Genomic DNA, 25,689 nt, shown 5'->3' with positions numbered 1-25,689 from the left:
TTAGTGTGGTGTATGCAGCATCTGGAGATGGGAATGCTGCTGCAAACAGTCCCTGCACCAGCAAACCAGGAGCAGGGCACTCAGGTGGGCACCCACGGGCTGCCTGACTCACGCAGCCACCACCACCCCTGCCCTCATCAGCTTAACGAGCTGCCCTCTTAATAAGCAGGCAGTGGGGATGATGATAAAGAATGCAAGAAATGTTGTAATGCAAGAAATGGCCAAAATTCAAAACGTTGTGGCCAAATGTGGCTCCATCAGGGATAAGTGCCAACTCTCCCTGCACTGCTTCACTATAAATACAGGGAAATGAGTTAATTATCCATGGAGTTAGTGATGAACGTCCCGTTGCTCAGACAACCAGGAGACTCACACACACACACACACACACACACACACACACTCCTCAGTGATGATCCTGGACCACACGGGTCCGTGGGAGCATCACAGGTACGTGCCTGGACTGGAGATGCTGCAAGCAGGGGATTAATAAGAGGAAACTTGGAGCGTTTTGCCATTTTAATGAACACACATTTTTTTCTGCACTCTATCAGTTCCCATCTAGTTCTTTCTGTGTTTCTTGCAGCATAACGCAGTGAGAGGGAAGGACCTTGGAAGGGACACAGAGCTCACAGGAGTTTAAAATATATGATGTGCAATTCAAGGACAGGAAGGGAAACTGAGGACAGTAAAAGAGCTGTGGGGGTGACAGAGGGTCAGCCCCAAGCCCTGCTGGGACCAGCACCGGCAAACACTCTCCCAGGGGCACCATGGGGACTTCAATGACATGCAAATAGACCTTCACTTCTCTCAGGCTATTAAATTAAGGAGTGGAGGTCCCTGCAGCTTCCAGGCTGGCAGTGTTGGCTCTGCATTGTTGCCTAAGAGAAGAAAATTCACTTTCTGGGTTAGCTTTTCCATCTTTAAGCCTATTGCCACTTACTTACAGGAGGAAATGCCCGAGCTCTGAGGGGGTTGCACCACCTCTGTGGCTGCTCTGCATGCAGGAGTGCTCCTGGGAACAAGCAGAAAAGGACTTTTTTACTCTGTGAGTTTAAGAATCAAATTATGTGGCAGATAGAGAGGCTCCTGAGAGCAAGAGATGCTGCAGGCACTGGACAGCTTCGCTCCTGAGTTCCCTAAACACCCATCACTTCTGCATGGAACTGCCAGAAGAGATTATGCTGGAAACTCTCTGCCTGGAGCCATAGAGGGAAATTCCTGCACCCAAAGTGCTTTACATCTGAGGGGAAAGAGAAAAGCAGACCCATCACTGGCACTGTCAGTGAGTAACAGCCACTGCTGCCACATGGGAGGGGACTGTCCCCATCGCCTCCTTACCTAGCAGTGGCATTGCCCTCCAGTGCCATAGGAACCAGCCTGGTCCTCAGGAGAAAAATAGCACAAAACCCATGAAAGAGTTGGGTGGAAGCCTGTTTGTTACAGCAACCACTTTCTCCTGGTTTTAGGCTCCTGTTTAAAGCCAAGGTTCGGCCCCACACACTCATTCTTATTTTTCCTTTTATATAGCCCTTTGCACCTGCACAAAAGCAATTAAATAGTGAGTCAGGAATGTATTCCCTCTTTGTCCTTCGTCCTGGCTGGTGGCCTTTTTGTCTAGAAATGTCCTCCTCATCCCCAACTGTATGATGCAAGAGAGGGACAGGATTTTTCTTGGGAACTGTAATCCTTGCTCATGCCACAACAAAGCCTTTAGTCCCTGTTCAGAGAGGATTTTTTTAGCATACCATCACACAGAAATGTCCTGGGCATGCATTAGCAATAAGTCTTATTTTAAGGGCGGAGTCCCTTAATGAAATGACTATTTTTCTCCAGCGTTTGCACAGTAACCCCCTTGTGTTTTCTCTCTTTTTTTTTTGCTCATCTCCTCAAAGGTCAGCTTGGATGTTGTCTGCTCAGCAGCCTTCAGCAGAATCCCTGAACACTGGTTTAACCATCAGAGCCTTTTGGTCTCCAGGATTAGGAAACAGTGCTGGCAGGAAGGGCTTGTTTCCATACATCCCAGCTTGGCTCTTCCCAAAATCCCCTCCTTTTGGGATGGTGCCCCAGTACATACCCAGAGCTGCAGCCCAGCACTGGGTCATGAGGGGACAGAGCATTCCCCAGTGTCCCCAAATAGGATTTATCTCCCCAGATCCATACAGATGCTGGAGAAAACAGAATCCAGACAGCCACACTGGATAGTACAGCCCCAGTGGCAATTTCTGCACGAGCAGACCTTAAACAAAAATGCAAGTGCTGTGTTTTTCCATCGGACATCCCATATAAACTCGGATCTCATCCAGGGAAAGCAGCGTGGGATACAGTTTCCATTAACCAAGTGCAAACATGCAGCAGGGAACCTGCTGCTGTTTATCCTGATAAGTCACTGCTGGGGTCTTGGCTTCCCAAAGAGAGAAAAATTTGCATTTTCCTCTCTGAGAGAAACTCCAGCTGCTGGGAATTATGGGGGAGGTAACAATGGGTGATTCTTTGGCTGGACCCATCACCTGCACCCTCACCCCAGGCAGGTGTTTCTGCCAGGGTGGCTGCCCAAAAACTTCCCTTTGCTCAGACAAACCTCACTATTTCAGTGGGGGTTTTTTAATGTTGAATTTTTTTTGCCTCCAATTCTTCTTCTCCTCTTCCAAACCTTGAATTGTCTCAGGAACAGCTCGTCCAAGGAAATTTTTGTCTCATACTGGACTCGAAACAGAAAGTCTAGTCAGGGACATCTGACATGCAATGTTTTTGTGAGTAAATACCAACGTCCATGAAGTCATTTCCCGGGGTTAGAAATGAGCTCACCTCTGGAACGACTTCTCTTCTTACCCAAAGTTCACAAGTCAAGAGGTTGGGAAGCTCCCAGTTTTCTGCCTTCTCATTAAATAACAGCAACATGAAAACCAGCACAGTGCCACCTTTGGCTGGATGCTACCAACAGATCCGGAGTGGGGCATCACCCAAAATTCCCTACAATCTTTGCAGCGAAAGGCAGAGGCTCAGTGGTCACTGGGGCTAAACCAGCACCTCTTTTTCTGCCTGCTCAGCCAGCCCTGGCCGCTCTGCCGAGCCTGCCAGGAGGGATGGAAATTGCCGCCCCTCCTGGGGATAATCTCGGTCATCCCGTCCTTCTCCTAAAATCCTTTGTTTAAAGCAGAGGGAGGGATCTCTCCTGCCCTCCGGGCTCAATTACTTGGTAAACTGTGTCTTCAGAGCATTTCTTGGTAAAACAATGCGGTTTCTGATTCAGCTTCCCACACTGAAGCCTCACTGGAGACCTCGCTGATAAAAGCCCTTCTCTGGGCAGGTATCGCTCCATCAGACAGTGGTGCTGAGGAAAACGTGCTCAAAACTGCTGCACTTCCCACCTTCTAAGACCTGGCTGGTGCTCCTGGTGCTGCTGAGCCCAGATGTCCAGCATCGTTCCCAGCTGTTCCCCAAATTCACATCTTCCCACGTGGAGCAGCAGCTCTCAGGGTCTTTCCTCCATCTTTCACCAGGACATCTCAACCGGAACAACACTCCCTTTCCTCATCTCTAAACTGGAAGAGAGAGAGAGAGGAGAATGTTCACCCAGACCAAACCCCGAGGTCAAGCTCCAGAAAACATGGTGGGGTTTGGTGCCAAGTCCTGTCTGCTCACCACCAAGTAGTAAAACCTGGTTTGGGGCATGCATTGCCACTACACCCACAGCCCATCCTCCTCACAGTAGCTTTGCTTCCCTGCCCAGGCTGGAATTAATTTGTGGGGGGAATTGATTGGGAACTTTCACCTGGCACCTCAGTCCCGTGATGCTCTGGGCCCCAGCAAAGCCAGAAATCACCTATAGGGTTGATGGAGGGGCCACTGGTGCCCTTCAGCTCCAGCACACACTGACCTGGCCACGGCTCTCACTGCCCTAACTGGGTATTTTTCTTGAGCTGGAAGAAATTATGAAATGCCAATGTTTTCGTTGTGACTAACTATGGAAGTGAATAATTTTGCCCTTGTTTTTGGACAGGCTTTAGTTGCTCTCCTTGCCTCTGCCTTCTGTGCCCTCTTTTATCCTCCTCTTTTTTTATTCCCTGTGGGACCTGTCCATCGCATTGCTCCATATATCCTCCTGCCTCCAAGCTCCCAAATTGGATTGCATATCCCAAGGCCATATTTCAGTGCTCCCTTTGGATACTCCTTCCCAAACATGTGCCAGATTCAAGGGCTGGTCTCCTTTGTTGCACTGGGGGAGAGGTGAGATGTGGGGAAAGCTGACAATCCCGTGGGACCCTCAGCAGTGTGACTCAGGGCTTGCAGTAACAAGAAGCAGGGAACACCTTCCCTGACCTGTCTTTCCCAGGGACTTCATATCTCCAAGCATATCTCAAGGCTTAAAAACACCCCTGGGTGAACTTTATGCAGGGACACAATCCTTTCTTGTGCTTTTTGGAAAGGATCAGTGGCTCTCAGTAGCTTGGTGGGGCAGTTGCTATCAATGCTGAGACAGAATTCCTGCTCCCCCACTCTATGTTTCCCCTTCTGCAAGAAACCTGCTCTGAGCCAAACGCTGGGGCTCCAAGATTCAGGTGCCTTTGGGATGAGCATCAGTGCTGACATGTCCAGTCCAGGAGGCTGCGCTCCATCCAATGCCAGGAGTGTTGCACCGAGTTCCTCTCCGGAAAGGCTCATCTCCCACGCTGCCCTCCCAACCTGTTCCTGGCAGGTTTCATCTCATCCAGGCCAAGCTGCTCACACTGGGAGCTGCCAGTCCTTCCTTCAGCAGTGCTTGGCCCCCACCAAACCCTCTGGTGTGCTCCCGGCAAACAGAGACTTACCCTCAGGCGAAAGCTGATATGGCCACGTATTCCAGGGGGAATCCCAGCAAGGCTGGAATTAGCTCAGCAGGACTGGCTTTGCCGAGCATGCCCTTGGCACGATGCAGGAGGTCATGACATGTTTTACATCTCCAGTCGCCCCCATGACCACAGGCACTCTGGGAAGGGAAGGCATTTCCGTGCTGTCTTTTGCCAGTGGATGCTGGAAAACTCTTCCAGAGCTGAAACCTGGGGGTGGATCGGCACTGATTACCCCAGCCCAGGCTCAGCTCCACACTGCTCACTGTGATAATTAACCTGAAATAAATCCCCAAATGGTCCAACGAGGACTGCCCACCACTTGCCCAGCTCCAACGCTTCCACCTTTCTGCCCATTCCACGTAGAGGCTCATCCACACACTAAAAAACACCTTTTAACCTGAACCTCGACTTCCATTGCCATCACTGTTGCCTCTGGTTCAGCTTACACAGCCTACACCTCTTCCATGTGCTGCTGGTGGGATTCCTGCAGGGCAGGAGAAAGAATGAAAGACCTGAGCCCTCCCCTGTACGCTCATGGATCACACAGGATTTTGCTGGGTTTTAGGAAAAATTGGCTAATGTTTTGCTGGTGTAAATCACTGCCAATCTGCCCACTTTGACCTGGTTTGTAACAAGATCAAGAAGAAAAAGGCTGAGATGAGACCAGGGATTGCCATTCCATGGATGGAAGGCTGTGCTCTGTGCCAGCACAGGTGCCCAGCTTGGAATTCATGCCAGCCCAAAGTCAATGCCTGTAAATAAAACTAATAAATCAACGATTTCTTCAGGAGCAATTAATTACCCAAATCAACATGCTTTGACACAGGATGGTCTTTGTCCACCAAACCCTGTCCAGAACTAAAGCAAACAGCCAGTGGGCTGTGGGTTGGAGCTCTCCTCCTGCCCTTCCTCCATGGTGTAAATGTCCCCATTGAGGTGCTGGCCACGTTCCCATCACGTCCATTTCCATCCTGAGGCCACTTTTACATCATTGATCTGAGGTTGTGCAATAGCTCAGGCCTTGCCACAAGCCCACATTTGACAGCAGGATGTTCCCAGCAAGTACTGGCATCGTGCTGGCACACAGCACCAGGATGCTGCCCTGCAAGTGTCCCCAAGCAGTTACTGCTCCAGGAGAGGCTGGGATGTGCATCACTCACACAGGGCTTGCAAATAATGGCCTTCTCCATCCTGCAGAGAGTTTCTAAATGAGCTAAGATTGTTATCTTAATTTTCCCGGCTCAGAAATGCAATTAAAAAGGAATTTGCAATTGAGACACTTCTGGTTCTCTCACAGTATCACCCATCTCTGCTCTTCCAAGCTGTGATGGGCAAGGAAAGACAGCAATATGGACATGGCACCCAGGAGGGAAATCCCAGTGGGATTCTGCAGTCCATAATGTCCCAGTGGCCAGCCAACTCCAGTGGATGTGGTTCTGGGAGTGGGGTTATATGTATAGGCAGGGATGCAGGTGACAGTTCCTGGGCACTCTGATGGCAGACATGCCCTGCAAAAGCACTAGAAAAAGAGCTTTTCCTTGACAGATGGAATCATGGATCAGGGGACAGCCTCTTTTATATGTCAAAGGGTCAGTTGTGTCGTGCTTGTGCCAGCAGACGTGGGGGCTCAACCCCATGGCCAGACCTCACAACCAGCATGGCCATCACCACTTGCGCTCACCTCACTCCTGGCTCTTTCACCACTCCAGAAAAAGCCTTTCTGTTGCTCCTGGCTTTCCTGGTGTCCCCCCTCTGTGCTGCCTTTTGTATCTGTTTCATAAATATGTACGTGAACTGAGCACTGCAGAGCTCCTAAGCAAAGCCTTCCAGAGGGGGAAAAGTCCACTCATTCCTTTTCTCCCAGCCACAGCCTGTAAATCCTCATCTGCACAATGAAAACAAACTCCAGTAGTTCATTTTTTTGGCTCTTTTCCAAACCTTTTAGGCAACTGGAGTGTGACTTTGTGCTGATGAAGCGGTGGAGGAGGGTTTAAGTGAACCAATATTGCGGTGGCTGCATGGTTTGCTGCTGGTTTGGAGCTCAGAGTGAGCCCCAGGGACCCACCACAACTCCAAGTTCTCCTACAAACCATGGAAAGCGCCAGTCCAGCTCCTGGGACAGCAAAACAGGATTTCAAAAACAACATTAGCCACCCCTGGAGCATGGCTGGAGAAGTGCCGGGAGCCAAGTGCTTAATGAAATCCCGGCTCCCTGCTCTCCCTCCTAAACCACACAAACTTCCCCAAAGTGTTTGGGATGGAACAAAGTCATCAATCAGTTATTTTAACTCCCAGCTCCGTAAACAGAAGCAAGCCCAGAGACATGGAGCAGGGGAAAATAACCGTCAGCTTCTTCGGTGGAGCGGAGGGCACAGGGAGGGAGGATGAGGGCAGCCAGTGGGGAACTGAGCACGGCCTTGAGTTCCAAAGAGTATTTCATGAGCCCCACAGAGCATTTCACAGACCCCACAGCCTGTAAATTCAGTGTGCAGCCCTGAGAGCTGCCCCACCATCTCTGCCACCCTCCTGGCACAGTGCAGTCAGCTTTTGATGATGGTCACACAGATGCTCTAACAGAAAGGGTGGGAGGCACGAAGAGCCAGGATGAGCATCACTAGCCAGTTTTCCCCTGGATTTATTAGATGAACACAAGAAAAGTTATGCATACAAGGACAAAGCAGCGTGGGGAAGGAGATGCTGCTGCACCATCTGCTGCCACGCTCCTCTGACACTGCCCCAGGCTCAGCACTGGTCAGGGGGAGCATTAAGCATGGCAGTGTTCACAAAAACACATTATGGCTTTGTAATTACACATTAGTGATGAAACCATGGCAAAAATCCAGGAGATCTGGGTAGGCTCCCCAGGGTTAATCCGGGAGGGGAATGAGTCCAAGAGGCTGCGGCTCTGCTGCTTTCCAATGGGAAGCACCAGCCTTAGGCAGCTGAATTCACTGATGATGGGCAGAAAGATAAGGAGCAGTTTGGTCTGGGATACATCCTTCCCACCAGCCATAGGGGCTAGAGCCTTATAGAGTGACCACCGCGGGCATGGGGCAGCACCTCCTTGTCCCCTCCACCCCATGGGTCAGGGCATTGCTCACCTCCTGGCAGATGGAAAGCAGCCAAGCACCTCCTGGAGCCGTGGTGCTCATCACTGGGAACATCTGGGGATCTTCTCATGCCGCTCCATCCAACATCTGCCACATGTCTGAGCTGCAGCAAGGGATGGCCAAGCCAAGAGAGATTGTGCAAACAGATGTTCTAGAGACTTGGGTTTTGCATGAACTCACATGTACCAAATCTGCTCCTGAAGACACACACGTGTCTCCAGAGCTTAACTTGAAGGAGACGTGCTGGAGAGGAGACACCTATGCTGAGGAGGCCACAAAATCTCCTGAAGAAATGCCTGCATGCATGTTGGGTTAGAGCTATCACTGTGTTTCCATAGCATAAGGAATAGCATTTTATTCCTTTTGTAGAATAGCACGTTTCCTCACCCAGCAGTGCAGCCCATGGAAATTAATACCAGGATATGGACAAGCAGCCAGAAGGACTGGAGATGCCTTCCCAAGGCATCAGTGATGTCCTAGGGGTAATTCAGCCATCCAGGGAAGATGAATTCCTTGCTCTCTACCTCAACACCTTTCCCACGTCTTGTCCTCATCACAGCGGGGAAATGCAACGCAGCTCTGTGTTTATCTCGGAGGTCTGGAGCTTCCAGCTCACTGTGTGCTCCTTGCCCATCACATAAACATGCTGCCCTTTTTTGGCACATCTTGGGTGTTTTTTCCTTTTCCCTCATAAACATAAACAGGAGCGGGTGTAGGTCACCACCGATTATTTTATGTGACATCTTGATCTATGTTGCTCCTGCACCACTCCCTCTGGCAGCAGGGCCAACAAGGATTACTAGGAGGCAGCTCAGGACACCACTGGCACGTCCCACATGCCACTGGCTGCCCCAACACCCATCCCCATCCTTTGGGGATGACTCCTGACACGTAAAGCACACATTTCACACCACACTCCTGCACCAACTGGCAGCACAGTCCCACAGTGTCAGGGTTGTGCGCATGGGTGACAGTAATTTGCACAAGGCCACGTGCCTTGTCAACACCCAGAAGCCTCAAATCCACGGACCAGCTGCCACAAGTTACATGGGAAAAAAATGTAGCTGCAGAAAGGGGAATGACCTGAGGGGTTGAAGTCAGCCTGGGGCAAGCAGGGAGCTCTGGTTAGGGATCCTTGCTAGTCTTCCTATGCCTCAAGGGAGATGCAGTGACATTTATTTGCAAGGATGGTCCTGCTTCTGCAGCTCTGTGCTACTGTGTGTGTCCAAAGCAATCCCTCTGGCTTTGTCCCACATCCTCACAACATCCCCACCTCATCTGACCCCTGCCAGAGCCAGCAGAGGTGAGCAGGCAGCACAGGTAACAATGCCCAGCTGGGCTGTACCCCATGCCTATCAAAGGGGGGAACAACACGGGCAACACTGGGTGGGTGGGCACCACCTTTGTCCGAGACCATGTAAAGCCAAAAAAGCATCCCAAAACTCATTGCCTGTTTGCTGTATCTCCACCTTCAATGCTCAGCAGCATCAATTTTCAGATCCAGACCTCAGCTGAACCCCTAACAGTGATGGTGCTGTACCCAAACCGGGCTGTGGTACCCACATTATGCCCTGTCCCGCAGTCACCATCACCCATCACGGTGGCATCGCCGCCGGCCCCGGCTGCTTCGTCGCAGGTTTTTGTTTACCATCACCTTATTAAGGGATTATTCAGGCTGCGGTTTCCTCTCGCGTCCGATCTGTTTGTGCTCGCGGCCGGTGGCTCGCTGCCATCCCCTAAGCTACACGCCGGGCTATATAAGCGACCCCGCCGGCTCGGCGGCAGGGAGGTTCGCACACAGCCTGGCTCGGCGCAGGGCACTTTTGGTAAGCTGCAACTCTCTCTCTCTTCTTCCCAACCGGCTGCAAATCCCTGAAGCCGCAGCTGACAAGCCCTTGCCTCGTCCCCGGATCTCAGCTCGACTGGCGGCTCTGTGGTGAGAGGACGGGACTCTCCTTAACTGGGGTTTTTTGGGTTTTTAGGTAAGAGGAAAAAAACCAACCCAACCCTGCTACGTTTTTTCCCCTCCGTGGCAGATAGTGGTTATCTAATTTTGCTCTGTTGTTAAGGCGCGTAACTAAGAGTGGCTGTAATTGAAGGCGAGGTGCAAATTAATTAATGGGCAGATGAAGGCATAGAGGCTGAAAAACATTGATGGGGATGTAGTTTCCTGCGTCCCGTTTCTTCCTTCCCCATCCCAGCTAATGGGTTTGGGGCAGGGGGACAGCCGGATCGGGGATTCGGACTTTGCTCACACGGGGCTGTTTGATCTCCCGCGGTTCTGTCCCGCACCGGCTCCCGCAGCCGCTGCCAGAGGGGGGACGCAGGCAATTCCAAACCTTTCCTGCTGCCGAGATCCAGCTGCTTGAACCTCCGCTTTCCCAGCACCGCGTGTCCCGGGGACAGAGATGCATCCCATCCCAAACCCAGTGCAGAAAAAGTCGCAGTCAGCTCCAAAAATAGCTGCCGAGAGGGAAAGAGGATTAATTTTTCCTGGTTATTGTCTGGCTGCAAGTTCACGACCCCACCGTAAGCCCACAAAACACTGCTCATGTGTTGCTTGTTGTTTTTGCTTGACTGGGATTTGCTGGAGCCATTATCAAAGTATTTCCTACATTCCCCAGTCTCAGGCGGGATGGTTTAGTACCGTTTACAAATAACAGGGTGTTCTTGTCGCTGGCTGCTCTTTGTCAGCCACATTTTATGGGGAAACTGAGGCACTGGGAGGCTGAGGCAACATCTCCTCCCCCCTGGTTCATTAATTGTGGGTGTATAAAATAAAGCACCTGGAATTCCAGCTGGTGTGACTTGGGATAACACCAGATCCATGGGTACCCTCAGAAATTAAATACCAAAATGCCTAAAGCCATAGATAGGGCACTGAAAACTGTCTGAAGTGGCTGAGCCAGGGAAGAGTGACACAAAGCCTCAGTCCCACATCTCTGCCTGCAGGAAAATGAAAATATTGAGCTTCCTGCTCACATTTGCAGGAAAGACTTGGCTTGTGCATGGAGTTTTCCACTGTCAGAGGTGCTCAGGACCCTTTCCCTTCCCCACACTCTGGAATGTACTGGGATAAGATGCTATTATCACACCACCCAGTTTGCAGGCAGAGGGATGGAGACAGAGATGTCCCTGCTCCTGCAGGGAGCACAGCAGGGTGTCAGGGGGCTCATGGAGCTGTGTGGGCTGTGAGAGATCCCTGCAGAAGTACTTAAGTTGTTCCAAGGCATGTTAAGGATATGCCATTACCAAGCAGTGCTCTGCAGAATAGATTTGGGCTCAGATGTGACAGTGAGAAGCAGAGGGGATGCAGGCACAGATGTGGAGCCCTTGCTGCTTCCCCCTTGGGGGGGAAAATGAGGAGCTGCTGGGGTTGGATGGATGGGTGGGCAGTGTAAGTGGCTCCATGGTGTGTTTAAGACTGGTTTAGCCTAGGAGAAGCTCCACAAAAGCAGCAGGACCCACATGAGCCTCAATATGGCTGGACTTGTCTCTGCAGGACTGGGAAAGGTGCCGGACAGCTTGCGGAAACTCCAAGAAGCCCCTGGTCACCCCTGGAGACAACAATGGTCACTGTGAGAGGCTGGATCATCCTCCTCCTCCTGGGAGCCACATCTGTTCTAGGTGAAGGTTAAATGTTTCTATTCTGGTCACTGCACTGTCCCTGCCAGCGAAGAAGTGTCTGTTGGCACCGCTGAGCCCGACACCAGTGCTGGGAGCTGGTCTGGGTCAGCGCGGCATTTGCCCAGCCAAGCAACTTCCAGACAAGAAGTGGCTCCCATCCAGCATGGGCAAAGCCTATCTGAGTCAGCCAGCCTCTGGTTGACCAGGGATGAGCTCACTGGCCCACTAGCAACACTGAGGCCATCCCTGCCTGCCATCCCCAAGACCCCATGGTGTCCAGTCCACACCCATGGGAGCTGGGCACAGGGGAGAGCTGGTGCTGGGGCTCAACTCCCCAGTTTACATGGGACTGGTCCCAGCAAGCACATCAGGAACTAGCCACAACCACCAGCTCCCCTTGGGCATGCAGGTGGTCAGCCAGTACAGAACCCAGTCCATGTCCCATAGTGACATCCAACCTCCTCACCCACCTCAGGTTTGTTACTCCCCATGCAGGAAGAGGCAGGATATATTTTATCCTTCCAGCTGCGAAAAGATTAATTGGTCTGAGCTGTGACAACATAGGATGAACAAAAAAGTTCTCCTTGGGTGATAAGGGAAATAGAAAATTTGTATCATACCTGAGCTGCAGTGATGCTGTGGGACATCTCCACCATGTCCTTCACTTGGCACCTCCTGCACCGCATTCTATGGGAGATCTAACCAGCCTAAATCCAAAGGGAAAGCAGTAACACTGAGCTTAAGGATGCCCAATCCTTTGAATCTAATTAATATATTTTATCTAATGTATTCAACTAGTTTATTCTTTTTTTTTTTTGACTCTTAGGACAAAGGATTCTGAAACCAGCCCTTAGCAGGGTCCAAATAGGACAGAAAACCTTCAGCCCGCTGGTAATGCTCAGCTTGGAGAGTAAGTTAATTCCCACCTTGGGTGGATTTCTCTTGCTGGGACAATTTACAACTAACCAATCTTATTTGAGTAGATGAGGACATTTAGGGTTAGAATCATTCTGTGATTCTATGATTTAGGCAATGGAATAAATGTTAATCATCTGTGACCTCCTGAAGGGTTTTGGCTATCACTGACACGCTGTTGGCTCCTCTCCTGGAAAAGGGAAGGTCAACGTGTGACCACAGCCCCGACTCCTGTGGGAGGCACGTGGGGTTGGGAGGCTGAGAAGAGCCCAGGGATGGGCCAGCACATGATCTGACCTGCCCAGCCTGTCCCCACGCCCAGGGCAGCTTGTGACACCATTCCTTTAGAATTAAAGCCTGTGGGGCATTAATTACATGCAGGGCTCACTCTGCTTATTAATTCTCAGGAGATGCCTTGACCACTCAATCTTTATTGCCCAGTGCTTGGCATTTAAATTCCAGCAGGCACTGAAAGGGCTGGACGTGCTGATGCCATGTTCAAGGGATTCATGGATTTTCTCAGCCTTTTGTCTGGCTCCCAGCAGCTCTCTTAGCCACTGGGAAGATTCAAAGCACCAAAACCACAGACACTCAGAGGTCCTCTCCACTTTCTGAGAGGTATTTTTAGGAAAACTACCAGAAGAACTGTTTTCCCCTCACAGTGGATGGCACAGGGCAGTGCTGCTGATGCTCCTTGACTAGCAAACCCTGTCCACATCACCCCCAATGTCCTCTGCCTGCAGGTACGAGGAGCAGCTCTCGCCGGAGAGACCCAACCTTCACCTACGTCAGACGCAGTATGTCCCTGCCGGCGGAGCCATGGGGTGGCCCTGTCCCTTCCCACGTCCCTGCCGGCAGTGCCATGGGGTGGCCCTGTCCCACCCCACGTCCCTGCCAGAGCCTGACCCCTCAGCTTCTCCCTCTTCCTCCTCTTCCTGCTTTTTCTGCTGTTGAGGTGCTGTGCAGAGCCATAAAATGCGTTTCCTCCACTGGACTGCCCTCTTCATATCCTCTCAACACCAGCCCTGCAGATTAAATCAGCTGATCTCAGATTAGTTCAGGATTTTGCTGAGACCAAACTTTAATCTGTTGCACATTAAATTTTTGCTCGGGGCAAGCACAAGTGGGCATTTATCAATGGGATGGAACCATGTTCCCAAGCCCACCTCCTCCTGCATCCCTCAAATTGCTAAATAAGGCCATGGATTTGCTACTCAAGGTGCTGAACTGGAGATGCCAATGTGCCAACAGATTAAAAACATGCCCATCTAAGAGAAAAACCAGACATGTTGCTCCCATGGCTGCTCTCATTTAGAGGGTCTTTCACACCCTCCTGCTTTGTTCTTGACCATCACTATTGTAAGAGTCCAGCCTTGTGCCTGTCTGCCTTTCCAGGAAATAACCCAACCTGCTTTATTACAAATTGGGTGGAAAAGTAGGTACAGGGGATGATATAACATATGTCTCCAAGAATCCTCATTTTTAGAAACTTTAGTCACTAGTGCACCCTCATAAACATTATTAGAACACTGTCATTTAAAAACAAGCCCAAATCACAGATTTTGAGTGGATCTCATCCATTCAAAGTAGCTTAAATTAATAACATTTAGTAGCCTTATTAAAGAAATTCCTTTAAAAATCTAATCCCATATTAAACTCTCAAATGTGTTTTGCAAACTCTCTCTGTGTTTTACCAATCAGCTGGTCCCTGACGTGCTCAGGCTGCTCAGTAGCATCTCAGGCTTCTGGTTTGCACACAGTAAAAGTGGTGCTCACAACAGGACACATGCTGCCCCTATAGAAAACATATGTGGAAGTTTGGTTAAGACATTCAACATGATCATACCAAAAATTTTACCCTTTTTCCTCCCCATTTAACCACATTTGAAACACAGACAAGCACTGCCCGTTAGACAGCATTTAAATAACAATGTGTGTTTGATTTCCTTTAAGCCAAAGTTATTCAACACCAAGCATGAGCTGCCTGCACTTTGCTCCCCTCCAGTTTATCTTAATCATCCTGAATTCAGTAGCTTGCAGGGAATTAAGTCAGAAGCTTTCAGATGCCTTCTTGTGCTTTATTTCCCAGCTCCCTGAAATGCTTTGGGTTTGTTTAATCCACGTGGTCCATAATATCCAAATGCATAGTCTGAGCTATTTAGAAGCTGCTAAGAAAACAACTGCCCGTTTCTGGGGCAGCTGTACGTGTAATGTGCATCTCAGTAACTCACCACTGATGTTATTCAAGGTCCACTGGTGCAAGATCCCAAAAGGTTTTTGTCTCCATGGTCGAAATGGAGCGAGTGCTCAGCGAAGTGTGGCCAAACTGGGGTGCAGAAGCGCACCAGATCCTGCCTGGCTGAGCCCCTCTGGGGTGTGCACTGTAATGAAGCAACCGAGGAAGGGCGGCTCTGCATTGGACATGTTTGCTCAGGTGCTCCTACAACCTCACTTATGGGCAGGGGAGGATGTCCTGGTCTCACCACCCTGCAGGCACTGTACCCTCTTTGCTGTCATTTTACCATCCTTTTCCCCTTCGCCAGAGTTTTGTGATTCCCAAGCAGGGCTGGAGAGTACCAGGAGCAGAGCATGGGGAGTTTATAACCAATAGCAAGATAACAGGGGGATCCAGATATGGGGGATCATCAGGGACTCACAAAGATCTTGGCAATATAGAGGAAAATCCCATTAATCTCATCATAACAGCAGCTCTCAGGGTGGAGTCAGCAATTGCAGGCAGCTGTTTCCATGCAATCTCCAGGAAGGAAAGTGTTGGGAATATCAAATTGCCACAGTCCCTGAAGGGGCTTATAATCAATTATATTATTCTTATAATCCCCTTTTAACCAAATAGTTCTGAAAACAGTTGATGTTTTCTGCAGGAAAGTTGTTTCAGGTTTTCCCTGATTTCTTACATTTATTTCCAGCTTTGAAAAAAATCATCAGGTACCTGCTGTACAGGGATGCTCTGTGATCATAAAAGGAATGACCTGAGCCTTTAGAAGAGACAGATTACTATTTAGGATTAATCACTATAGGTAACAAATACCTTCCAGAATCACTGGGAGACCAATTGTTAAATCCATTTTGTAATGCTCACTTGGCAAGTACCCAACATCCTGCCCAAGCCAGGATACCACTGAATAAGGGGAGACAGCTTTTGGGATAGACCAAAGTCAAGACTTTTGGTCATGATGAGTTGGTAACAGAAACCTAGAAAGTTGAAGGCATTTGGATTTGTAATTTTGCCAGGGTTGAGCTAAGAGCTGACAATGCTGATGTGGATTCAAATTTCCCTGAAATCCAGCCTTTTGGGGAAGGTAAATAACAGTTCCTAGCTGTAATTATATCCACGTGCCTGCTTTCTACTAATTGTCAGGTTCAAAATTACATCGTCCCTGCATTTCTTATGCACAGCTGTGGGTAATCAGGAAAAATATGTTTTGGATACAATTTATTCCTTATGCAGTATCTGCCTTATTGCATCTAAATTAAAAGCAGATGCGAGGCCGTGCTGTGAGCATTGGGGGGAGGTGGTGCTGGGTTTTGACCTGCCTGCCTGTCCTCCAGGCTGCAACATCACCTGCCCCATGGGCCGTGTCAACGCCGACTGCGACTCCTGCATGTGTGAGGATGCGACTCTGCACGGGAAGGTGTCTCTCGAGGATGGGTCGCCCGCTGCTGATGCCCGGGTCTACCTGCAAGCCAAGAAACTCAAGCTGTTGACAATGGCTGACAACAGAGGCATGTTTAGGATCCCAGGGATTTGCCCTGATGGCAAGAACACCCTTAAAATAAAGAAAGCCAAATATGCAACAGCGACTGTCACCGTGCCTGAGAGCAACCGGAGAAACCTGGCGATCCAAGTGCAGATGTACCGCTCAGGTAGCCCCACTGGGGGATGCAGGGGGCTTTATGCAGTAAACAGAAATTGTGAGTAATGAGATGGCCTTTTCCTTCTCCTGCAGGCAAACCCTACATTTTCAAGAGCCCTGAGGACAAAGCCAGGAGAGTGGGACAGAGTGTGTCGCTCTGCTGTGATGCCCATGGGAGCCCAACCCCTGATCGCTACCTCTGGTAAGGAACTTGAGTTTGATCTGCCAAAATTCTTAGCTGTCTCATGGATTCCAGTTTTATCTCCTTATCATCTCCATAAGGGTGGGAGTTTAGCTATAAACCAGCTAAATACACCAAGAACTGATTGCTGCAAGTGATGGTTTCCTCAAGATGTGCAGAGCTGGCACAGCATTGTCATCTGCTGAGGGATTCACTGGAAAAACACGCAAAAAAAGAGTTTAAGAACCTCAGCAGAAAGACTGGCAGCTCTGCCTGCCTGCCAGCTGCCCAGCAGCCACATCTCAGTACTGCCAGGGCAAGGAGAATATTTTTTAGGGGATGCCACATAACCAAACCAAAACCAGGGAAACTAAGACAGAAGTTCTGGCAAAATCCACAGAGCAGGATGCAGGATTAGGCCATCACTTTGCTCCAGCCAGGCAGTCAGCCTCTGTCCCCTTAACTGTTCCTGGCAGGTACCACAATGGCTCTCTGCTGGATCCCTCCTTGTACAAATATAAAAACAACCTGATTCTGAAGAACCTGAACAGAGAACAGTCAGGGGAGTATTTCTGCAAGGCCAGCAGCGCCGGGGGGTCGGCCAAGTCCCAGGTTGCCAAGCTGGATGTCATAGGTAAGAGAGAATGTGCCTGATGCTCTCCAAGCAGTGGGGGAGGTGTTGGTGTGCAGGAACCAGAAACTGTGATACATGTGGGAAAGGAAAATCGCAGGAAAAATATTTGAGGTTTATTTCATGCATCCATCTGCAGATAAGCTTGCGTGAGCTGGTTATGAACCAGATGCTCCCTACTAACCAGAGCTCTGGATTGCAGGTGACCTGCCAAGTTCAATCTGCTGCTTTCAGCAGATTTCTCACTGTACTTGCTGGCTGATATGGGAATATTTTGGTTTGTTTAGGTTTTTTTTTAAACCTTAGGACACATTTTAGCCTGGCCATAGCCAAAAAGCCAGGCAGCTGCAGAAGATCTAGCTGGTGGGATGGCCATTGTGGGTAAGCAGGAGCTGGGATGCTCCTACAAACAGCTCTTGATCAGGGACCTAAAGCTGAGCTATCTGCTTCACTGAAATGAGGCCAGATGAATTCAGCTAACAGAATCCTGAAAAACCTCACTGTTACTAGCAGCAGTGTTTAGCTCAGAGGATTTAAGACCACTTAACAATGACTGTAGAACTATTTCCTGCTGCTCATTAAGAAATCCTATTCAACAGGAAGAGAAGAGGCAGCCTGTGATCCCCAGCCCCAAAGCCACCTCATCCGACTTCCTCACGACTGCTTCCAAAAAGCCACAGACTCCTTCTACTACGATGTGGGCAAGTGCCCAGCAAAGACCTGTGTGGGGAAGCTGGACAAGGGACTCCGGTGTAAGGACAATGTCTCCTACTGCTGTGGGGTATCCAAAATGGAAACCAGGGACATATCCTGCAACGGGTACACGCTCCCCACTAAAGTGATCGTGGAATGCGGCTGCAAAAAGTGCACAGAGACCAAAATAATGGTTCGAGGCAGAGCCACAGCAGCAGATAATGGAGAGCCACTGAGGTTTGGCCACATCTACATGGGGAGTAAGAGAGTGAGTATGACGGGCTACAAGGGAACCTTCTCCATCCACGTCCCAGCAGACATGGAGAGACTGGTTCTAACTTTTGTGGATCGGCTGCAGAAGTTTGTGAACACAACAAAAGTCCTGCCCTTCAAGGAAAATGGAGGTGCTGTGTTTCATGAGATCAAGCTGCTAAGAAAGAAACCCCCTGTTACACTGGAATCCACTGAAACCAACGTGATCTCTTTGGGAGAAATGGAGGAAGATGACCCAATTGCTGAATTAGAAATTCCTCCCAATGCATTTTATAGGAAAAATGGAGAGGTCTACAGAGGCAAAGTGAAAGCCAGTGTGACATTTCTGGACCCAAGAAACATGTCCACAGCCCCCGTGACACAAAGTGACCTGAACTTTGTAGATGAGGAAGGAGATGTATTTCCGCTCCGCACATATGGCATGTTTTCCGTGGACTTCACTGATGAACAGGGCACTGAGTCCCTTAATGCAGAAGACGTGAAGGTTCACTTGGATGCAGCTCAGGTTAAGATGCCAGAGCACCTGCAAGAGATGAAACTTTGGTCCCTGAACCCAGAGACAGGGTTGTGGGAGGAAGAAGGCGACTTCAACATTGAGAAAAACAGACGGCGCAAAAGGGAGGAGAGAACCTTTTTGGTTGGGAACATGGAGATCAAAGAAAGGCGGCTTTTTAACCTGGATGTCCCTGAGAGCAGGCGGTGCTATGTCAAAGTCCGAGCCTACAGAAGTGAGAGATTTCTGCAAAGCGAGCAGATCCAAGGGGTTGTGATTTCTATTATAAACATGGAGCCAGAACCAGGGTTCTCCTCCAACCCCAGAGCGTGGGGCCGTTTCGACAGTGTGGTCACCGGTCCCAACGGCGCCTGTGTGCCTGCATTCTGCGATGAGCAAAACCCCGAGGCCTATGGAGCTTTTATCTTGGCAAGCATGGGAGGTGAAGAGCTTGAAGCTGTGCCCTCTGCTCCCAAACTCAACCCTGCTGCTATTGGGGTCCCACAGCCATACCTCAACAAGCTCAACTACAGGAGGACAGACCACGAGGATTCCAACACTAAGAAAACAGCATTCAGCATTAACATGGCCAAGCCAAGCCCCAACTCCCCAGAAGAGAACAACGGCCCAATTTATGCCTTTGAAAACCTTAGTCAATGCGAGGAAGCTCCTCACAGTGCTGCTCACTTCAGGTTTTACAGGATAGAGGGAGACCGGTACGACTTCAACACCGTTCCCTTCAGTGAAGACGACCTCATGAGCTGGACCGATGACTACCTTGCATGGTGGCCCAAGCCCATGGAATTCAGAGCCTGCTACATTAAAGTAAAAATAAATGGACCCCAAGAGGTGAACGTAAGATCTCGTAACATGGGTGGGACACACCCACGTACCATCGGCAGGCTCTATGGCATCAGGGACGTCCGCAGCATCCGTGACCCCACGCAGCCGGACGTGTCGGCAGCCTGTGTGGAGTTCAAGTGCAGTGGAATGCTCTTCGACCAGGACCGCGTGGACCGCACGCTCGTCAAAGTGGTGCCCCAGGGCAGCTGCCGCCGAGTGAGCGTCAACAGCATGCTCCATGAGTACCTGGTGAACCACCTCCCCATGGCCACCAACAACGACACCAGTGAGTACACCATGCTGGCGCCCCTCGACCCGCTGGGACACAACTATGGCATTTACACCGTCACTGACCAAGACCCGAGGATTGCCAAGGAAATCGCCCTGGGCAGGTGTTTTGATGGCTCATCTGATGGCACCTCCAGAACCATGAAGAGCAATGTTGGTGTTGGGTTGACTTTCACCTGTTCAGAGAGGAGCGCAACGGAGCAAAGCATCTTCCAGTCTCAGAGGAACTCGGGCCAGCAGTCTGTACTGGTGCTGCCAGGGCAGAGCCCGGCGTACCGGAGGCCACCGGCAAGCCGGCGAAACAACCAGAGCAGGATCCCAATGAGAGGTCAACGTCCCATCTCCTAGAGCTGTACAGGAGCATCAGTAAAGTCACTCACACTCAATTAAATATGATCTGAAAGTAACATCAACCTGCTAATAACCTAATTGAAAGCTGGTAGGTGTCATTATTTGTCAGACATAATAAAGGTGCCACTTTTTTTTTTCCCCACCAGAAAGTCATCAGGCAAAAATTGGGGGCCAGCAGCAGTAGTGAGTTTGTGTCTTATTAAATGCAACCATAAAATCCTCTTTCTGCCTGACATTAAACAGCTTCACATCATAGCCTAAAGGGAAGACTAAACACATGATTCAATTAAGTCATGTACATAAAACATTCTTCTGTTCTGCATCTGCAGACTTTGCCAGCCCAAGTACCTGTACAGTAGTTGGTAACATGAAAAGGAATAAACTGATTTCCTCATACTGAATTCAACTGCAAGGTTTCGTACTTGAAATGTAAGTATTTTATTTATTTCTGGCTTGTTTTAGAATGACTGTATTCAAGCTAAGCTACCGGCAGCTGCATTTCTAAGAACTCACATGCTCAATAGCACAGAGAAGCCATGTGGATTTGTAGGTTCCATGTGGATAGAGCTTGAGTTTTCTCTTGCTTCTTGCATTATTTGACAAGAAAATCCATGCTCTATGATAGGGTAGGTTAATAAAAAAAGTAATTTTGTAACTTCGACAACTCTGTGTCACTTCTGTGTTTGAAATGCCCGAATAAATAAACCACATGTAGAGCTGAGCAAAGAATAACCTGCAGGATTTCATCTTTCTGTTTGCAAACAGGTCACAGCTTTATCAGTGTGAGACTGAACCTGGGTATAGGTGAGGGGTTTGGTGGGTGCCTGGTGGTCCCCCAGGTCCAGGGTTTGGCCATAGCATGCTGCAGTCAGGGAATCTCTCCCCAGCCTGAGATGTGGAGAGTCAGCAACACTCCGGGGAGAAGCAGAGCAGCAGGTCTGGGCAGGGATGAATTAAGGAATGAAACAAGATGGTGGGAAAAGAGGACTGGGAACTCATGCTTTAAGGATTACAGGAAACCAGGCAATGTAGAGCAGGGCTGGGTAAGGAGACAGGGAGCAGACAAGCTTTCCTCACACTCAGCAGCACGACACTGCTGGGCAAGAAGCTGCTCTTAGTGGAAGGTACAGCTGGCCACAGGAGGGCTCAAACAGTGATCCCTCTCCAAGTGACCTATTAAATTTCCCTCACTACTTCTAGAATGGAATCAAGAACCTCACCAGCACAGAAGACATCCTGTGTTTAGTCCCAAACACTGGCAATAAATTTTAGGGGTGCAGACAAGCCAGCAATCTTCCAATGCTGAAATTCCCACTGAGAGAGATCATAAATAGGTGTGCAGCACTACTGGATGCAAACTAGAATTCAAACACATTTCTCTGTCCTACCCAATCGCCTCCTATGGATGTGAAGCCAGTTCTAGGTCTATGCTGTCACACCTACAGCCCATCAAGGGCACGGGGAATCTTTCAACAGCATTTAGCAAGCTTCAGAACAGATCTGCAGTTCTGACACAGGGCAGCCTGAATTATGCTTCAACAGGTAAAAAAAAAAACACTAATAAACCACATTTTTCTGCAAATTGACAGTTATCAAAGAGAAGTAGAAAAGGAAGAACTGTGGAATACTCTGGCACATCCTCTTCATACCAATCAATTTAGACTCTGTGTGTTTTCTTTTGTGTCTAGTCTGCTGCAAGGGCTTGGCGTGAGCCGGAGCCAAGGCAGCCAGTGGGGAGCATTAGCTTGGACCTTCCCACAGAGTTCTTGGCTTGTGCAGAGAAATGTCTCTTCCCTCTGCTCCCCTCCTCCTCTGCAGACAGACAGCCAAATCCCAAACTCAGTTTCATCACTTTGAGGGTGAAGTAACACAAATGACTTCTACAGACCAACCCAGGAGATAAATGGATGGAAGCAGGCTCAGGAGATGATCCCTGTGCCGCATGTGTGCTCGCCAGTCAAACACAGCAGAGTGCAGGGCTCTTCCTCCTGGGGAGAAATGTCTGTTGAACAGCACTGAAATGGTCACAGCCCTACAGCCTGGAACAGCCAGAGGCTCTCCAAGTTTCCCCAAACTGTCCCCCTCTGCAGCTCAGCGCTGACTTGGAGGAACAAACTAATCTGTGCACTCACCGAGTCCCTGAGCTCTCCGAGGCTCCTGGCAGAGTGTGCTGGATACAGAGCAAGACAGGTTTCAAACACGGGTGCTTAAGCACCATCAACAGAAAACAATCTTGGTCCCACAAGCACCACTCAGTGCTGACACTTCACCATAGTTCCAAATCCATTAAGCAAGTTTATACAGGAGAAAAGCCTGCACCAGGTCCTGGCATCCCCCACTCACACAAGTTTTATGCTACAGTTCAGTGTCAGTTCTGACTTCTCCAGCTTGTGTTTATGGTCAGTGTATGGCAATGTCCTTTCTGCAACCTGAAACCTTAACCCACACTCCCAAACATCAAAGGAGAGCATCAGCTGGAGGAATGCAGGAAGGCTGGGACTCAGCTCCTCCCTCGGCCTTGGCCTTCGGACCACCAACCTTGAGGAACAGGCTGAAGGCCGAAGACCTGGCTCCTCAGTGTCAGCAGGTTTGTGATGATGGCAAAGCATCCTCCATTAAGGTCACTTAGTTTCCAACCCTCATACAAATCCCTCCCTTCTGTTTTTAAAAAAGGGAAATTACTGCTTCCCAGAAGCCATCAGGACGTCAGCAGTTGGGATAAACAAATGGAGAGATATTCTTGTCTTGCCTCAACCATCAAATTATTTTGGGATTTTGCAAGCAACTTTATAAAAATACTCAACTATTTCTCTGATTAGTCATTTACACTTTTTTATCTGTAATTTATTCAGAAAACAAGAATAAAAGGGTTTCCTAGGAGGCAGGGGAAGTAGTAAGGTTACTGAACATGAAACAGATGCATCTAACTGCGAGTCACCAGCATGCCAGGAAATATCACTCCCTCTGCCACTTGTTTGAAGTCCATGATGAAATCATCCACATCCAACACCAGAGCCCTTCTGGTGCCCAAACACTTTGCAGTTCTGCCAGTAATTTGGCCTCAGTGATGTTAAACTGAGCCATGGAGGATCTGGGTCCATGAGTACCTCTGCTACTTTCCCTCTCTCCCCTGAGAGGAGAACAGCTGTTTTATTTTGTTAGGATCCCTTTCCAATGGCCAGGGTGGCTGTACTCGACTTCAGCAGTGGTACTGGGGATTGAATCACCATGTCTTATGTTCCAGAGTCAACCCTGACATGCTATTCCACACCTCATCAGTGAAAGCCCCATTTTTGTTTTTTCTGTTCTGCAAAAATCATCAGATTTTCGTAACTTACTGAGTTAAATCCCTGCAGAGCCAGGTGAAAGCAAAGTTTCCAAAGAGATATTTTGGCTAACAGCTGCCTGGGGAACACCAATTCCCTTTAAAGCTTCTCCACCATGCCAAAAACAGCATGCCAAAGATCTCCTCCATAAAAAAATAAATTAATCTTACCTTCTTTCACACCATTAAACAACTGAGGTAAAGCTGTGCATATTGAGAGCTAAGACATAAACTCTTAGTGACACAGAACTGTCTATGTGTAGAAAGCAAGAGAAGCCTTAAAGCAAACTGCAGAGATCAAAAGATTAAGTTACAAGCACAGGTATCCTGGCTGCAATATGGTTTAGACATTATTTGCTATTATACAACTCACTGAAGACATTCTGTACCAGATTTTCACCACCTTCTGTCCAGCTGACCTTGGGGTTTGCCCAAAGGAGATGCAGCGAGCTCCATCTACAGGGATCCTGGGCACACGCCACCTCCATCCAACTTCCCAAACTCCTTCCTGTTGCTTTGTGCCTTAGTGAGAGCTGGAATTGCTGCCTGCCAGCCGTGACTGACCACAACGGGTCTCACATGCGGCGCCATCTAAAACTGACAACCAAATACACACAAAGAAGTTAAAGAACTTTTAAATAATTTCCTCAAGCCATTCCAAGGAACAAAACGATTGATTTAGGAGTTTGGTTATCTAAAAACTTTTAATCTGGACTTTTTTGCCTGAACTTCTGACAGTGTATTCTTTCTGTGGGAGTCACAGCTTGCTATTCAATCTGCTCAGGTCATAAATGAACCCCAATCTATTTTCCACTGCTTGGGGACCTGGGACATCAGAAAAGTGGGGTCCTAAAATACTGAAATTGTTGAGTCCCAGTTAACTAAAACTTCTTATAAACCCAAAATTCTTTATTGTTAGTGATAAAAATTACCTCTGAATTGTGGTGGTGGCTTTTTGGGTGGGATATTTTTTGGTACACTCATTTCTCTGCTAATTCAGCTTCTGATACAATCTGTGCTGAGGCCACACCCTCATCATGCAGCTGATCTGTGGGGAAGGGCCTTTAGAATAAAACATTCTTATCCTCAGCAAACATGGGATATTTGAATTCCAATGATGCCTATGAGTGTTCTTTAGAAATAACTTGATGAAAACTTCCCAGAAGCTCCAGCAGGGAAAACACAAGGCAAGCAGTTCCACAGCTGAGACCAGTGATGTGGCAAAGCCCAGAAAACTCCCAAAATACACAAAAAACTCCCTCACCCACCCACCCACCTTTCTAGTGGTGTAAGGCAATAACTAGCCTTTCATAGATATAAACAGGGTAAAAGCAAAATGATTCCACAACCTTCACTTGCAAGGAGCAGGTAGGAGCAAAACACAAAAATACATTATTTGCTTGGAAAGAAAAACTTGCCGGATTTAGAACTTCTGCAGCACAAATTGCACCAAGTCTGCGGCCAGAGGCAACAGGAATTCTCCACAGGAGCCTGACTTCCACCTTGCTGCTGTTTCCAGTTTTTGACTCTGATTCATAGGCTTGGATTTCTTGGAAGACTGCATGTTTTGGAAAACCTGTCAGAGGCAGATTAATTGTTGGACCAATGGCAATTAAAGAAAATACTGCGGCATCTGCTTTAACAGATGCTTCTTCAGAAACATTTTAATCCTTGTGATGTAATACATTTTTCTAGATTTTTTTGCTTTGACTTCAGTAGAACTCACAAAAAACAGGAAAAAGTTGAGCAATGATTAGAGCAGCTCGTAAGATGTGGCCAGTCTTTATTTTGCTGTTATCCTCACAGTGCCACCTTCCTTCTAAGACAAGGGGTTCTTCACCTGAAATACTCTTTCTTATCCATGTTAACTGAAGGCAGGTTGAGGAAAAGCTTGGATTTGATTAACTCCTCATGGTGGAGAAAGTATCAGAGTAAACTTTCTGGATGGTTGGCACACAAATATTAAATGGGATGTATCCTAGGATATGAAAACAGAAAGGACAAGGAAGAAAATTATCACAGGCAGGGTAAGCTACTCTAGATCTTCCCAACTAAGTTATTCATCTCATTGTGGGGATAGCAAAGGAATTTTAGGGTCCACAACAAAATCAAACTAGATAGTCTATATCTCAGTGAGCCCTGAACCCTGAATTAGAGAAGCACTGGGTTTTAGTATTTCCAGATCAAAATAACTGTGCAAAATTTGTGCCTGAGGAAAATTATATCAAAAGTCCTCATGAAGAAATTGAAAA

General features: G+C 48.7%; 1 protein-coding gene across 3 annotated transcripts; it reads left to right on the top strand.

Annotated features, from left to right (window-relative positions):
• Nucleotides 1–9,679: 9,679 nt before the first annotated feature.
• CILP (cartilage intermediate layer protein) lies at nt 9,680–20,828 on the top strand. Of its 3 annotated transcripts, none has more exons than XM_071568754.1 (9): nt 9,680–9,878; nt 11,445–11,569; nt 12,396–12,479; nt 13,228–13,281; nt 14,733–14,918; nt 16,055–16,369; nt 16,453–16,561; nt 17,017–17,174; nt 17,771–20,828. In XM_071568754.1, exons 2-9 carry the CDS (start codon nt 11,512–11,514, stop codon nt 20,107–20,109), a joined length of 3,303 nt encoding a protein of 1,100 aa, XP_071424855.1. In that variant the 5' UTR covers nt 9,680–9,878; nt 11,445–11,511; the 3' UTR covers nt 20,110–20,828. The 3 variants fall into 3 exon arrangements, with proteins under 3 accessions (XP_071424855.1, XP_071424854.1, XP_071424856.1); XM_071568753.1 differs by having other exon boundaries at nt 9,680–9,924; XM_071568755.1 differs by having other exon boundaries at nt 9,682–9,768.
• Nucleotides 20,829–25,689: the final 4,861 nt, after the last annotated feature.

This window comes from Pithys albifrons, chromosome 13 (assembly GCF_047495875.1).
Source record: "Pithys albifrons albifrons isolate INPA30051 chromosome 13, PitAlb_v1, whole genome shotgun sequence".
Lineage (NCBI taxonomy): Eukaryota > Metazoa > Chordata > Aves > Passeriformes > Thamnophilidae > Pithys > Pithys albifrons.
The sequence above is the reverse complement of the archived record's forward strand: the minus strand, read 5'-3'. Positions and strand labels throughout refer to the sequence as shown.

What these genes read in the sequence shown, in the direction of transcription:
- CILP (XM_071568754.1), top strand. Translation starts at nt 11,512, where the DNA reads ATGGTCACTGTGAGAGGCTGGATCATCCTCCTCCTCCTGGGAGCCACA. An exon ending in GGTAATGCTCAGCTTGGAGA is followed by an intron (nt 12,480 to 13,227) that starts GTAAGTTAATTC and finishes CTCTGCCTGCAG; the next exon opens with GTACGAGGAGCAGCTCTCGC. An exon ending in CTTCACCTACGTCAGACGCA is followed by an intron (nt 13,282 to 14,732) that starts GTATGTCCCTGC and finishes ATGTTATTCAAG; the next exon opens with GTCCACTGGTGCAAGATCCC.